The following is a 16,161-nucleotide window of genomic DNA, read 5'->3' as shown; positions in this document are numbered from 1 at the left end:
CCACGGATCGTTCATTCAAAGTGATTAATACCCCTGCGCCGCTTTGGTAGCTATATTCAAGTGAAAATTAAACCCTAGAAGATTGATGAGCACGGACAATAAAGCACATTTGAAGTTTTAATTCAATCGCTTGAGAAATATGGAAGCTTAACAGGGGTAATTATAAGATAAAAACATGTTAAAACTATAATAAAATGCCTGACTTGCAATGCACTTGTAAAAGCCATGCGTGTCTAATCATGATACGAGCACTCCCAGCAGTCAGTATCGCCGGAGGCTTCGAGTTTATTTGTTACAGGTTCAATTGTCGATTACGTACACGAACAGATTTTAAAACTGACTTAATATTTTAACCATATAATACCTTATCTTTGAAATTTAGAGTAGTATTGGCATATAAATGCTTTGCCTATAATAGTTTTAAAACGATAATTTCAATATCGAAGGTAACGTTTTGAATACCAACCCTAATGTTCCTTGGTTGGAAGTGCATTTCTTGGAGATTTTCTTACTGAGGTGCGTCACCCAGGTCTGCTGATCATCTGCAGAATCCGCTAGCAGCAGCAGTTCATTCGCTTGTTTGTTCTGATCAAATTTCACTGCAAACAAAAAATGGATAGATTTTTGTTTGAATACTTATGTATGTTCTAATCATAGCTCACTGGAAACGCATTGATTATTTTTTTGTAAACTGTGTATAGACTATCTTATATCAGAAATTTGGGTCAACAGAATACAAAAACTAGTCAAACCCCGTCAAAGAACAATTTTCTATCCACATCATTGACCGTATTTACGCAAATTGTCACAGCCTTCAAACAGTACATACACAAACATATTCCCAAAGACAGCATTCGCAATTTTAGAGTAAACAAGACAATCCATCAATTAAATTGAAGTTGGGATATTCGTGTGTGTAATATCCCTTTTCAAATGTTTTCAATGAAAAATTGTAAGGTGTCTTTGTACATATTACGGCGTTAAGTATTAATTATGTAAGATACGTTAGCAATGAATCTAAAATAGTTTCAAAGGTTTGATTGTGTTCATCAAAATTGGACCTTCGCTTAAACTTTGACCTCCGAGTACAAATATTAGCTTTTGTTTAACTGTAGTGAGAACCTTTAATAATAAAATTCAACTTCAAAACACTAAATATCAAAAGCCTCCATATTATCTTAGTTATTGGAACGAATTGACATAAAACAGCTTCTCTTCAAATTATACAAAACCACATTTAGCAGATATTACTGGTTCCTTACGAAGATTATTACAACAGCATAACCATACTAAGCTATTGTTTTAAACCATTGTTTATAACCAGTGTATATGTCTATTTACTAAAATAAAACATGTGTAAGTGTCCACGTGTTTCTTTCATGACTGTCGTCCGGTTGTGAAAACAAAAGCAATCAAAAGATACACGTAATGAGGTATACCAGGTTTTTCTGAAAAAAAATCAACTGCCTGAAAATCTGGATTTATTAATTACGTTGTATATCGGAAAATATGGGTGTCCGAAAAAGTTGTCACTAAAAGTAATTATTTTCGATACACAAGAAGTTGTCCAAAAACAACAAAGTACGTGATTGCAAATTTTTGTAATACCAGTATTTTCTGAGAGATTTAATACACAACGGAACCAAACAAACCGAAAATAAATATCACTTTTTTTGCTTTTATCCATTCGCATTTTTTTTCCTAACGTCTATCCAAGCATAAACTCATAGATGGAAACACTGCTTCTGATAAAAGCAGCAACGGTGACTGTAATTAAACGTTAGTCAAGAAAGAGCAAAGTGTCAATCGATGTTTTGCTAATTAAAATCTATTAAAAAGACATGGTCAACATACTAACAAAATTGTAAAGAAAATCCATTTTTAAAGTGGGTGGTTAAATAATGTTTGTAACAGCTTTTTTTTACTAATCAGATATTAGATAATTACATCATTTGGACTGGTCTTGACTTTTGTGCAGCACTTACTTTTCTTTTGGATAACTTGTTTGTTGAATTTAATGGTAAAATATTTAAACAAATTATTGGCGTTCCTATGGGTACTAATTGTGCGCCACTTATAGCTGACCTTTTTTATATTGTTATGCAAGCGAATTTATGTTAGAATTATCTAAAACTAAGCAAGTAGATTTGATTAATTGTTTTAACCTTACTAGTAGGTACATTGATGACATACTTAATTTAGATAATCCATTATTTGAACAATATATTCACAAAATCTACCCAAAAGAACTAGTCCTAAATAGATCGTGTATATCCAATACAGACGCTGCGTATTTAGACTTACATTTAAATATTAATAATAATTTGATCAAAACTAGTTTATACGACAAACGGGACGATTTTAACTTTGAAATTGTAAATTTTCCGTTTCTAGATGGCAACATCTCTAAAGGACCTTCCTATGGTATTTACATTTCGCAGTTGGTACGTTATGCCAGAGCATGTTCGTGTATTAAAGATTTTAATGATCATAATCTAATATTAACTAAAAAATTGCTAAAACAAGGCTTTTTGTATCATAACCTAAGAAATAAATTTGCTAGATTTTACTCTAAGTATGGTGATTTAATTTCAAAATATAATGTTTCTTTAAAATGGCATTTAAATAATGGAATATCCCATCCATCATTTTACGGAGATGTTTTGAAGCGTGTCCGCAAATTAAAATATGTTAAACCAAATGTTCATATTAAACTTTTCAATTTAATTAACTTGTTTTTATCAAAAGGATACGATGCTTATGTACTTAAAAACACGTGTTTGATGGTTTTCGATTCACTATATCTTTCTTCCCTTAAAATTTGGAATCATTAGTGATATTATAGGCATTTTTCACTGTTGATTAAAATTGTGTCATTGTGTCGTATGAACAAATCTGCATGAATACTACATTATAGGCATTTTTCACTGTTGAATAAAATTGTGTCATTGTGTCGTATAAACAAATCTGCATGTAAACTACATTTGGACTCAAATCGTACATCAAATCATTTCTGTCTTCAGTTGTCAAAACACCTATATACTGTTTGATTCCAATAATGTCGCTTTAATGGAATTACCATTTTTATTCATTTGCTTCTTAATATTAAATCACCTAAACTTGTTTTATTAGTAGCACAGCCCCATTAATATTTTTATTTAGTACTGCCCTTGGAATTTGTTCACGTCATTATGGATTTTTGTGACGTCATACGACCGACTTTCCCAGTTGTAATCTACATGCATAGGTCATTGGGTTTATAACGTTCCATTTTATTTATATTTTCTCTCTGATAGGCGTTTCTTGTTTGATTTAATTATTTTTAATTTGTTTAGCAGTCACATAAACAACCAAGCTATGTAATATGGATTTTTTTACACCCATTATTGCTGCTTCTTCCTGTATTTGCGCGATGATTATCTGAGAAATTAACTATATGATTCTATATTCTCAAATCTTTTCTATAAAGAAGGAATGTAATTGACAATTGTTGATAATTTTATTTGATCGTTCGTCAAAAAGTTGTAATTCTGTTACTCTTGTATCTTCAATGCAATTGAGTAATTAAATAGTAATTAAATTGAATGCGTTTTAATTCCCTTTTATTATTGTTTAATTTGAGTTACAATGCTATGACGTTAAATTTTATTTACACTTAAATGTATTATGAATATTGCTGGGCCAAGTGTGAGGTTGAGCGCTCTATAACCAGGTTTAAACCCCCAATGCTTTGCATTGACCGTTCCAAGGCGGTAACCCCAGCTTTATTAATATTTTGTGTTTATGTTGGTTTGTATTGTGCTGTATTGTGCTGTTTTGTACTGTTTGGGCAATCGGTCACTTGCCTTAAATAAAGGACCAACTAATTGTTTTTAATGAAAATTCAATACTGCTCCAGCAGCTGGAGTTTCACTTCTTTATATTGCATTGCACAACAGTTTGATGTGTGCTGCGTGGATGCAGTAGCGTGTATCCCCGTACATATCTTCGATGTTGTTATATTTTCAGCCTTCAGAGGCTGGTGGCGGTATTGTGTTTTTATTATTTTTTAAGAAACCTTGTTTAAGACCTTTCTTATACTTAGATTCTTATACATTCTCTGTACTTATAAAGTAAACGTGTATGTTCATCAATTGAGAGTTCTGCAGGTTATACTGAATTTTTACAGACCATTATCTGACAAGCTTCCTCTTACTCTTTTATGTATGTTGACTTGGCAATGTGTATTAATGTGATTATTAGATTGGTGGTTTCGCCAAATAAATAACCTATGGACAGATTGATTACAAAAAACCCGAAAGTTGTTCTCTCACCATTGAGAATTCCGATTACACGTAGTATTCATTTGCCGTTAAATTATAGACAATTACTTTTTTCTAAACCTACAGTCAAATTAAGTTTACTTCGAACTTCTTTCATTGGAGGTACAATGCGGCTGGGTTCTAGTTCGCAGCGTAATTTAGCTCCGTGTAATCGGTATCCTACAATAAATAAGTGCAACTCCAGGAAGTGTTTATGTTGCAAGTTTTTAAATATGTCCTCTTTTATTCTTTCATCGGTTAATAACCGCAAATTTTCAGTTAATATTAAATCCGATGTCTCATGAAATTCTATGCATGTGGTTTATGTTATTACTTGAAATGTACCCTGTTGTGGTGCGCAATACGTTGGGCAGACGGGTAGATCACTTAAAACACGTTTTAGGGAACATTTTTTTAAAATTAAAAATAACAATAAATTTTATAACTTCATTTACCAGCACTTTAATAAAACAGGTCATAGCGTAACAAATATTTCAATTCAACCTGTGGAGCAACTTATTTTTAATGATAGTTCTTCAAGTCAGTGCCAATTAAAAGCAAGGTGCATGTCAGAATTTGAATGGATTAAACGTTTGCAATCAGCTTACCCACTTGGATTAAATGATAATATTCTAAATGTTGGAACAATTTCTAAAAATAAATCGATTAATTCATTTTCTCTGTTTAGTAAACGTCTAAGAAATAAACGTTCACATGGCATTAGGAAAAATGGTAACTTAAGGCGTAAATTTAAACGTCTGCTTTCTTTAAATGATTGCTACACAGTATTACAAAATGGGGGTAAACATAAATTACTAAGTGCACTTTGCTCTCTTTCTGTTTCTTCGTTGCAACATATTGATAAGGAATGTAAACTTATTTTACTTCAATCTGACCCTCTATATGAATGTGCTTGTATTATTGAATCTTTCACTGACTACTATCTTAAACCTTTTATTGAAAATGTACTTAACAAAACTAGAAATCGTATCAAAATTGAGTTTTGTAACAAAGGTCTTGATTTAATTGACCTTCCTAAAATATTCAATGATAAAAATGTACGTCGGTTGATTCCCCCTTATTTCCGCAATACTGAATCACCACTTATTTGCTACAAATATAGTAAACCTGTAAGAAGTATCGTTTTTAATTATAATTCTATTTCCACAGATATAAATGTAATAAGAAATTGTCCTACATTATGTGACTGTACTAGTTCTAAATATATATATGGTCCAGTTGGACATGTTATTACTGGGGACCCTAATTTCATTCAAAATAAAAACCTTAGAAATTTGCTACGCAGAGGCCCTAAGTACAGACTGCCTATTCCTGTTTATTTTGATGACTGCATTAAGAATATCGTAACATCCTTACATGATTATTGCACTAAATGGTGCAGGAAGGAAAATGCTGAAATTTCTGCACTCAATGATTGGAAAACAAAAATATTTAGTATGGCAATGAATAAAATATGTTTTTATGATACACATCCTTTGGCCCTACCACATTCACCTAAATTTAATAAACAAAATCTCTGTAAATTGCTTGAAGACTTAAAATCTAAACTCGTCTTAGTTCCTGCTGATAAGGCTGCTAATAATGTTATCATAATATGACGAGTGTTTTATGTTCAAACTATTTCACAAGAACTTTCACAAACTACATCATATTGTGAGTACAATAAGCAACCTAATGAAATTATTACCGACCATATTGCCCAATGCATAAAGTTAAATATAATAGTCAATATTACTGACAAGAAATTGCCATCACTTTACTGGATACCTAAATTACATAAGACGCCATATAAAAGTCGTTTTATCGCTAATTCAGTGTCTTGTACCACCAAACAATTATCAGTGTATCTTACATCTGCATTGAGTGCTATTAGATATCATATAGCTAAATTTTGTAATAAAGTTTATGAAAATAGCAATATTAAACTATTTTGGTCAATAAAAAACACCTTAGAAGTTATTGATAAAATTGAAAATAAAAAATATAACGTGTCACAGGTAAGTACTTATGATTTTTCGACACTATATACAACGCTTCCTCACGCTTTAATAAAATCTAAACTTGTTTCTTTGATTGAAAAAACTTTTGCTAGAGAGAAATGTTTGTATCTAGCTTTAAACACTAAAACAGTTTCTTTACTAATCAGATATTAGATAATTACATCATTTGGGCTGGTCTTGACTTTTGTGCAGCACTTACTTTTCTTTTGGATAACTTGTTTGTTGAATTTAATGATAAAATATTTAAACAAATTATTGGCGTTCCTATGGGTACTAATTGTGCGCCACTTATAGCTGACCTTTTTTTTATATTGTTATGAAAGCGAATTTATGTTAGAATTATCTAAAACTAAGCTAGTAGATTTGATTAATTGTTTTAACCTTACTAGTAGGTACATTGATGACATACTTAATTTAGATAATCCATTATTTGAACAATATATTCACAAAATCTACCCAAAAGAACTAGTCTAAAATAGATCGTGTATATCCAATACAGACGCTGCGTATTTAGACTTACATTTAACTATTAATAATAATTTGATCAAAACTAGTTTATACGACAAACGGGACGATTTTAACTTTGAAATTGTAAATTTTCCGTTTCTAGATGGCAACATCCCTAAAAGATCTTCCTATGGTATTTACATTTCGCAGTTGGTACGTTATGCCAGAGCATGTTCGTGTATTAAAGATTTTAATGATCGTAATCTAATATTAACTAAAAAATTGCTAAAACAAGGCTTTTTGTATCATAACCTAAGAAATAAATTTGCTAGATTTTACTCTAAGTATGGTGATTTAATTTCAAAATATAATGTTTCTTTAAAATGGCATTTAAATAATGGAATCTCCCATCCATCATTTTACGGAGATGTTTTGAAGCGTGTCCGCAAATTAAAATATGTTAAACCAAATGTTAATATTAAACTTTTCAATTTAATTAACTTGTTTTTATCAAAAGGATACGATGCTTATGTACTTAAAAACACGTGTTTGATGGTTTTCGATTCACTATATCTTTCTTCCCTTAAAATTTGGAATCATTAGTGATATTATAGGCATTTTTCACTGTTGATTAAAATTGTGTCATTGTGTCGTATGAACACATCTGCATGAATACTACATTATAGGCATTTTTCACTGTTGAATAAAATTGTGTCATTGTGTCGTATGAACAAATCTGCATGTAAACTACATTTGGACTCAAATCGTACATCAAATCATTTCTGTCTTCAGTTGTCAAAACACCTATATACTGTTTGATTCCAATAATGTCGCTTTAATTGAATTACCATTTTTATTCATTTGCTTCTTAATATTAAATCACATAAACTTGTTATATTAGTAGCACAGCCCCATTAATATTTTTATTTAGTACTGCCCTTGGAATTTGTTCACGTCATTATGGACTTTTGTGACGTCATACGACCGACTTTCCCAGTTGTAATCTACATGCATAGGTCATTGGGTTTATAACGTTCCATTTTATTTATATTTTCTCTCTGATAGGCGTTTCTTGTTTGATTTAATTATTTTTAATTTGTTTAGCAGTCACATAAACAACCAAGCTATGAAATATGGATTTTTTACACCCATTATTGCTGCTTCTTCCTGTATTTGCGCGATGATTATCTGAGATATTAACTATATGATTCTATATTCTCAAATCTTTTCTATAAAGAAGGAATGTGGTTGACAATTGTTAATAATTTTATTTGATCGTTCGTCAAAAAGTTGTAATTCTGTTACTCTTGTATCTTCAATGCAATTGAGTAATTAAATAGTAATTAAATTGAATGCGTTTTAATTCCCTTTTATTATTGTTTAATTTGAGTTACAATGCTATGACGTTAAATTTTATTTACACTTAAATGTATTATGAATATTGCTGGGCCAAGTGTGAGGTTGAGCGCTCTATAACCAGGTTTAAACCCCCAATGCTTTGCATTGACCGTTCCAAGGCGGTGACCCCAGCTTTATTCATATTTTGTGTTTATGTTGGTTTGTATTGTGCTGTATTGTGCTGTTTTGTACTGTTTGGGCAATCGGTCACTTGCCTTAAATAAAGGACCAACTAATTGTTTTTAATGAAAATTCAATACTGCTCCAGCAGCTGGAGTTTCACTTCTTTATATTGTAAAAATTATACCTGTGCAGTAACAACCAAGCTCCTCTTCCCTTTCGTCAAAGTCGTCTTTATGCAACTTGAAGTGACAGTCTGAATAAAAAGTATAAATAAAATTCAAATATTAACATGTATAAACTACTACTGGATGAAGGCTTAGATGGCGGACGCCAAAAAATTCGAGCGAGCTTTCTTTAAATCTATTAAAAAATAAAAGAGATTGGAGACTGTAAGTTTCGCTATTTTAAATCAGATAAGTGGTATACGTGCTGATGAGTGTACAACGACACAGTGAATATGCACAATTTCAAACATTCAAAGCAAGGACAAAGACAAGGACAATATAACAGCAAGGGGAAAAACGAAAAAATAAAGGAAGTGTCAGTAAATCATTGACGAGCTCGATTGAACATACCGGTGTCATATACATATATACATCATGCACATACATCAAGAGTTTTATTTATTTCTATGCAGCGCGATATGATTGGTTTGCAGGAATCGAAAACTGATGCTTATGATGATTTAGAAATAAAAGGATTAAAATTGCATTTTAAGAATGAAAACGATTCTATGTACGTAAATCACGTGGAATATGTCAAAGTGTTTAACATGATACCTGTAAATATGTCGCCGTTATTCAATTAAGCAATACATTTGTATTGTGGTTTAAATTTTTTAAACATTTTACAAAAATGATGATATAGTGTGTAGTGTTTTTTATGTACCGCCTGAAAACTCTGTGTATATAAACGATGTTCGGATATCCAGTTAGAAACTGATAATTTAAAAATTAGATACTTTTATATATACTTGTTTACCGAATAAAACCGTCGAACAAAACAGCTTGCAGATTATGGTAAACTTAATCATGATGTTGTTGTGAAATACACGCAGATTCCACGTACAACAATTTAATATGTGATGAGAACCTATTTTCATAATCAAGTATGACTGTAACTCGAAAAAAACATGATTAAACGTGCTGCTCGAATTTCGGAAACAAGAGTACACCTCTCCAAATAGAAATGGAATCTAGAATGATTTCTTGTTGTTTAAAATTATTCCATCTTTTGTGCTTAATTTATCATATTAAATTTATAACATCTTGTCAAAATATACATGCAACAACACATGTATACGCATCATTTTTGGTAAATGCGAGCATATTGACAGTCTAATGATTTCCAAATTGAAGTTGGCTCATTCAAAGTATGAAAAAAAAAACATATGAATTTAGTGTTACTCAGATATAAATAATTATTATAGTTTATACTAGTAATTTTAGCTTGTTTAAATATACATTTGGGTTTGAATCTTACATGGCTAAAACTCCAGATAAGTTTCTAAAATAAATAATCCTAACTCGTACAATAATGAAGAGGTTACCTGTCGAAAATGGGCATTGGCATGGAGTAGAATCGACATAAAACAGACTTTTTTGTATTTAACTCAAATCATCATTTTGGTGATGAATTGAAATGTTTGCTTGAATGTTATTCCTTTAAAGATCTTATAAAACGTTTTTATGATAAAAAATATGCACGAGACCAAATAAATAAATAATTTAACGTGGCGAAATTTAAGGGCGACAACTTAGTTTGAGACACTGAAACCCTTGGATTGTAATAGCATGAAGAATTTTCCAGGAAGATTAAAGAATGAATCTCATTGCACCACATATATTAACTAGATTATGTAGCGTTAATACCATATAAACTATACATGGTTTTGTGTTGACAATCAATATTCATTAAAGCAGAACGGCAATCAGTTATCTGATATTCAATTGAAATAAATGTTGTGTATTAGAATTCAAACAAAATACTTGCGCTCATTTTAAAACATTTTCAACTAAACAATCGGAGGCCGCAGTGGGATTAACATCTTAGGCTCTTGAATAATTAAAAATGGTATTTGTCACTTATGTCTACACTGTCTTAAGCCCTAAAATCATCAAGAAATATTGTTTGTTGAATATTTTTACACTCTTATTAAACCCTACAAGCAGTAAAGCTGTTTTTTATATACTTTTTTTCTGCACTCTCTTAAACTCTAAAATCATTCAAGCAAGCATATTCCACTTATGTCTGCACTGTCTTAATCCCTCAAATCATTGAAGCTGGTATATTTTACTTACGTCTGCGCTCCGTGACGTTGGGTCGATGGATGTGCCACATGGGCTTGTTGCAGGAATCACATGTCGTCGGTGTTCGGAAATGGAGCTCTATAAACTCGGGACTCTTATGGTCTATAACATCGGACTTAGACTGAAAACCACAGTATGAAAATATCTTATTTAACGTTTAGAATCGATTGGGAGTTGTGCGTGCTAAGTGTGATATAAGACATATTTTAAGTATTTGGAACACCAACAATTCAAAGAAGACTTAAATTCAAAGAACTGTCGTATACTATCCATTTATTGGTTTATTTGTTGACGAGATAGTATCAGAATTCAGCTCTCTTCTGTCTAATAACATTGGTAGGTTAACCTGCTCACTATATTTCTGAGCAAGCTTTACCAATATAAGCAGTGATTCAATATTATGTGTGCATAGTTATTCTAGCAACACACAACTGCCTTACCTGAATCAGAGGTAGGGGCAAAATGGTGATATTCACACATTAATAACCTATCCCCACATAAGTTATGCAGCAAACCCATAGATTTAAATTACAAACCCTGGATTAAGAGTTTTGCATTCTACCAACTGAGCTAGCAAGCCTACATGAACTATGACAACTGTAAAGCATGTGCGACCTCGTCCCTAACTATGACAGATGTACCGCTGATACCTTTATCAGGCTGTTTATTTCCTCTGGATTCTCTTCAGTATTTCTGTTTTTACCTTCAGAAGAATATAACACCTGCAAAAAACGTGTCCGAGTTTTAACATAATGACTGGTCAAAGATTTGTTACCAATTGAAAATTAAAAACACCACTACATATGCTATTTGGTCAATGGAATCAACATGTTTATAATCCTCGTTATGCTAAAATTGGTATTTTACCATTATGGTAAACAGTCTGGTCAGTACTGTACCGTATCGACTATTTGGGGCATTATTAAATAAATATAATAATCGAACTTTTTATCAAAGCATTAACCAAAATTTCATACAATCTTCAAAAGGCAGGCACGCCTAGACCATAATTTCATTTCCTCGGGTGTAAAACGTCAATAAGTGTCGGACACTTCATGTTTTTATCATACTTGATGAGTTCTTGTTTATCTACGTATTATAATAGCGTGAAAACATCAGTCAATTCCGTATGTATTCGTGTTATGTGTCCGTTGCATACGTAATATTTACGTTAAAATTGATAATGGTCTTAATGTTCGGATTTATTACTTATCATTTGACATAAATGTGTCAGTTTCATTATGGAGGAAGAGTTAAATTTATTCACTGAAAAAATAAATAATGGTATCAATGACATTGAAAAACACATGCATGAACATAACCAATCATAAAATGTGTCAGGTAACTCTATCAGCGCTTTTTCATAAATTAAACCAAGGTTTGTCGTAGGGTGTGACATATGTCCCTAAAGCATATGCTTGACGGTTATGCACGGGACATTTTGTCTCAACATGGGGGAAAAAATCTATTAATTGTGGAAACAAAATATTGACAGGTCCATTTAGTCTTTACAAACCCACCACATACATGGGAGCATACAGTTTACAGCCACTCATATCAATTTAAATAAGATAATACTATATTTCTGCCCAAACATCATAACAAACACAATCTCAATGGATGATACATTTTCACAGATTTAGCTATTCGTGATTTTTTCCATAAATATTATACTATTCATTCTGGTAATTAAAGCTCCATAAACACTCAAAATCAACGAATATTTCGTAAAATATTTCGTAAAAGAAAGTTAACACATAACAAATCAGTGTTCCTTATAGCAAAAGCCGGCCGAACGAGCGAACGCGAGATTGGCTTCGGGCAGCGTAGGAAGAACTACGTAGTTCTCATGAATAATCATTATATTAATAATGAGAGGAGCTCAAACGAGGACGTACTGCTCTTAGCGCTTCAACAAGGAAAAAAAGAAAAGAGAGCGTGTACTAATGAAAGTGTATGCAGGCAATACATAACTGTGTTTATGGATCTTTACTATGTATCTGTAATTTGGAGCGCACGTGTCTTTGCTTTCTATCAGGTCCTCGCGTTCGCTCGTAAATGTTCGGATATCGTTGCGGAAAATTCACATATTTTGTCACAAAAATAAAATAAAAATAAAAACGAGCATTTTTAATATATTTAAATCTATGTTACCATACCACATCTAGCGTTGACATTTCGACTTTTGCTATAAGGAACACTGATTTTTTTTATGGATTAACCTTAATTGACGAAATATTTTGCGAAATATTCGTTGATTTTGAGCTTAACAAGCAAAACTATCATAAACCATTGGATAACATCGTTATGTGGTCCAATGATTTGTACCTGGAATATTCTGGGAATGAATGTTGCATCTGCTCCGTGGGCATCTCCTTGGGATACTGACCGGACGTGGGTGAGATTCCTGCAAACAAAACCAATCACATATTGCAGGAGCAGTAAACGACTATTAAAGAACAATATTTTGTTTAGACCTTTTTATTTTATAACACAGCCACATGACAGGGCACCCTGTGTATACAATAAATAATTACACTAAATCATACAATGTGTACCTTACTCTCATAGTATCGGTCCTCCTCATAGTATTGTGCCTTTAACGAAACACCTTCAAGACGTGCAGAAGTTAATGTCTTTTTAATTTTTAGAAATTGCAATTTATTTGATGGTTATCCATGACTTTTTACGACGATCATTCTCATGATTTCCGATTTCTCATGCTCGATAGCTTTATCAAATGTTTTATATGCCGCTTATTTTTTGAAAATAAAATGTAAAAATATTTTAAGAACAACACGAGCAACAGTTTCGTTTTTCCATTAAGTAACTTTTTTTTAGAACAAGCACATGCGCATAGTAACAAATCTTAGCAACCAATTAGAAGGGCCGATACTATAAGACAATTGTACATGAAACAGATTACTTCAAGGAGCTAAGTCTAGCTTATATTTTGTCAACACATTTCCGATTTAAATGCAGTTTTCGTTCTTATGTCCAAGAATACGCATTTAAGTATATATTGATGTATAACACATGCGTGTTTTTGTATTTGTTCACTTCCAAATTTGTATTCCAGCACAGTTTGTTAAGGACTAATATAGGGTATTTTGCTGGTAAGGTATTCTGAGAGCTCATACCAGTAGCGTTGGTTGTGTGAATATGTATTTCACAAGATGCAAGTCTCGATTGCGTTTCTTCTTGACACAACCAACAATCTGATACCAGATCTCATACCACTAGAGCAATTTTCCATTCATTATATACATAGTCAGCATATTACTTCTTAAATACCATTAAAGTTCATTTTTGACCAGAAGTGAACTTTATGTGATAAAAATTATTGCGTAAGATATTCAAACTTTTGTTTCGACGAAAAAGGTAGTCCTGTTAATAGTTTCGAGGATAGTGATTGTTTAATGCAAAATATTGGTGGCAGAAAATAATAAGGTATATAACACATTGATTGTTCACACTGACACTTTTCCTTTTTTACTAGAATACAATAAATAATGTTATCATACTGAAATACCAACAACACATATTCATGATGTATCGCTCACTCTATATCAAGCACGCGCATAGGTATAGACGTGTGCCTGTCGGCCTCCCTACTGTAGAAAAGAACTTTCCTGCAGCTGACCACCACATACTGCTTCCTCCAGCCATGCGTTTTGATGTTGAAAACCGATAGCCTTCCCTCAATGTGATTGTTTGCTGTGGATAGGAAACCAGAGACAAAGATTAAACATACGATAGTCTGACTGGTCTGAGAACCAGAAAGAGAGATTATTCTTGTAATTGTCAGACTGGGCTGGGTACAAGAAAGAGAGATTAGTCATTTGATTTTCATATTGGCTGGGAATCAGCAACAGAGATTAGTTGGTTGATTTGCAGACTGGGCTGAAAACCAAAATGCTAGTTATGTGATTGTCTCGACTAGGTTGGGAGCAGTGATTTATCAAGTGATTTTTTTACTTAAATAGAAAACAGAATCAGAGATTATACATAAGTAGCCAGAGTCGAATTCGAACAAGAAATATAGGTACCGTAATGACTCTCAGTTTTAGGACACCCCCTTTTTTTAGCCAAAATAATTATTTTTCGTGACTCAATATTTTCGGACATATGGGTTTACGGCCATAATTAAAGACTCCAATTTTTCGGACAGTATATTTTACAGCGCTATTTTACAAGGTATCTGTCCTGTTTTCGGTTATCTGCGACCCTTGCATCATGGAGTTTTAGGTCATAAAACCTGACATATAATGCCATGAGGGCCATGGACCATTACAATTTTCTGATTTCCAGGCTAAGCTCGCATCCATAAGCCCAGATTAGTAATGTGATGTGTCTGACTGGTTAGGAACTAGAAGAGGAAATTGGTAATGTGATTGCCTGAGTGGGCTGGAAATCAGGAAAGAGATAAGTAATGTTATTGTCAGACTGAGCTTAGCATTAGAAAAAGGGATTAGTAACATTGGAATTGTGCTCTGGTAAAATAATAATACAACTATCTGACCAACGGATCGACTTGACGGAGCATTGCATCGAAATATAATAATCCTTAAGGACGGCATAATTTTTTCATTTTCCTCATACTTTGAAGGTCCACCCACCAAAGCAATTGGTACTTAACTATTAAAGGGGCCTTTTCACAGATTTTGTCATGTTTTTCATTAAATGCTTTATATTGATAAATGTAAACATTGGATCTAAAAAGCTCCAGTTAAAAAAATAAGAAAGAAACGAGAGCGCCGATGGCGTTGAAAGTATATTTGCAAGATACAGAAAAGTTGCTGCTGAAGTAAATGTTAAGGGTACAGTTGACTGAATGAAAATCTAAAATGCTATCAAGAAGAAAAGATTATTTTTTTTGATTAAGTACAAATCAGTTAAACAAGAAGTGATGAAATATTGCAAAAACATCCTATATCAATCGGAAAATCGGAAACAACCACGGAAACATGTACCAAGCGAGCTTGGTATTTTGCGAGCGAGTTAATGCCCGGGTTTAAATGTTATTTCTGATTTGCCGGACGTTTATTAATGTTCTTGTTTTAAATTGGAGAAAAATAGTTCCCAACAGATCTGTCCGTTGTTTGTTTATTGAAAAGATGAAGTAACTCATATAACTATGACATGCTCCTTTGAGATATTTGTTGTAAGCGTAAGATGTAAACAAAGCGATAGCCTTTCAGGAATGTTTGAATAAACGAAGAAAATGTGTATTTATGTAAGTTTATTGAAAAAATGTACAGAAAATATATTAAACAAGGGCTGTTTGTAAAACATGCATGCCCCCCATATGGGCTGTCAGTTGTAGTGGCAGCCATTGTGATAATACGTTTTTTGTCACTGTGACATTGACCTTTGACCTGAAAATCAATAGGGGTCATCTGCCAGTCATGATCAATGTACCAATGAAGTTTCATGATCCTATGCGTAAGCATTCTTGAGTTATCATCCGGAAACCATTTCACTATTTCGAGTCACTGTGACATTGACCTTTGACCTAGTGACCTGAAAATCAAAAGCGGTCATCTGCCAGTCATGATCAAT

At 32.5% G+C, this 16,161-nt stretch overlaps 1 protein-coding gene across 4 annotated transcripts in view; it reads right to left on the bottom strand.

Annotated features, from left to right (window-relative positions):
• The window catches only part of LOC127861869 (uncharacterized), a 59,951-nt gene that overhangs the window by 10,034 nt on the left and 33,756 nt on the right, over nucleotides 1-16,161 (bottom strand). For all 4 annotated transcript variants that reach the window (XM_052400581.1, XM_052400580.1, XM_052400579.1 and 1 more), the window contains exons 9-14: nucleotides 14,163-14,316; nucleotides 12,928-13,006; nucleotides 11,250-11,321; nucleotides 10,591-10,720; nucleotides 8,475-8,543; nucleotides 467-599 (exon numbers count right to left, since the gene is read on the bottom strand). In XM_052400581.1, the coding sequence (XP_052256541.1) occupies nucleotides 467-599; nucleotides 8,475-8,543; nucleotides 10,591-10,720; nucleotides 11,250-11,321; nucleotides 12,928-13,006; nucleotides 14,163-14,316 (637 nt within the window). The remainder of the gene's footprint in view (nucleotides 1-466; nucleotides 600-8,474; nucleotides 8,544-10,590; nucleotides 10,721-11,249; nucleotides 11,322-12,927; nucleotides 13,007-14,162; nucleotides 14,317-16,161) is intronic.

This window comes from Dreissena polymorpha, chromosome 16 (genome assembly GCF_020536995.1).
Source record: "Dreissena polymorpha isolate Duluth1 chromosome 16, UMN_Dpol_1.0, whole genome shotgun sequence".
Taxonomy (NCBI): Eukaryota; Metazoa; Mollusca; class Bivalvia; order Myida; family Dreissenidae; genus Dreissena; species Dreissena polymorpha.
This window is presented reverse-complemented; position numbering and strand designations above follow the sequence as displayed.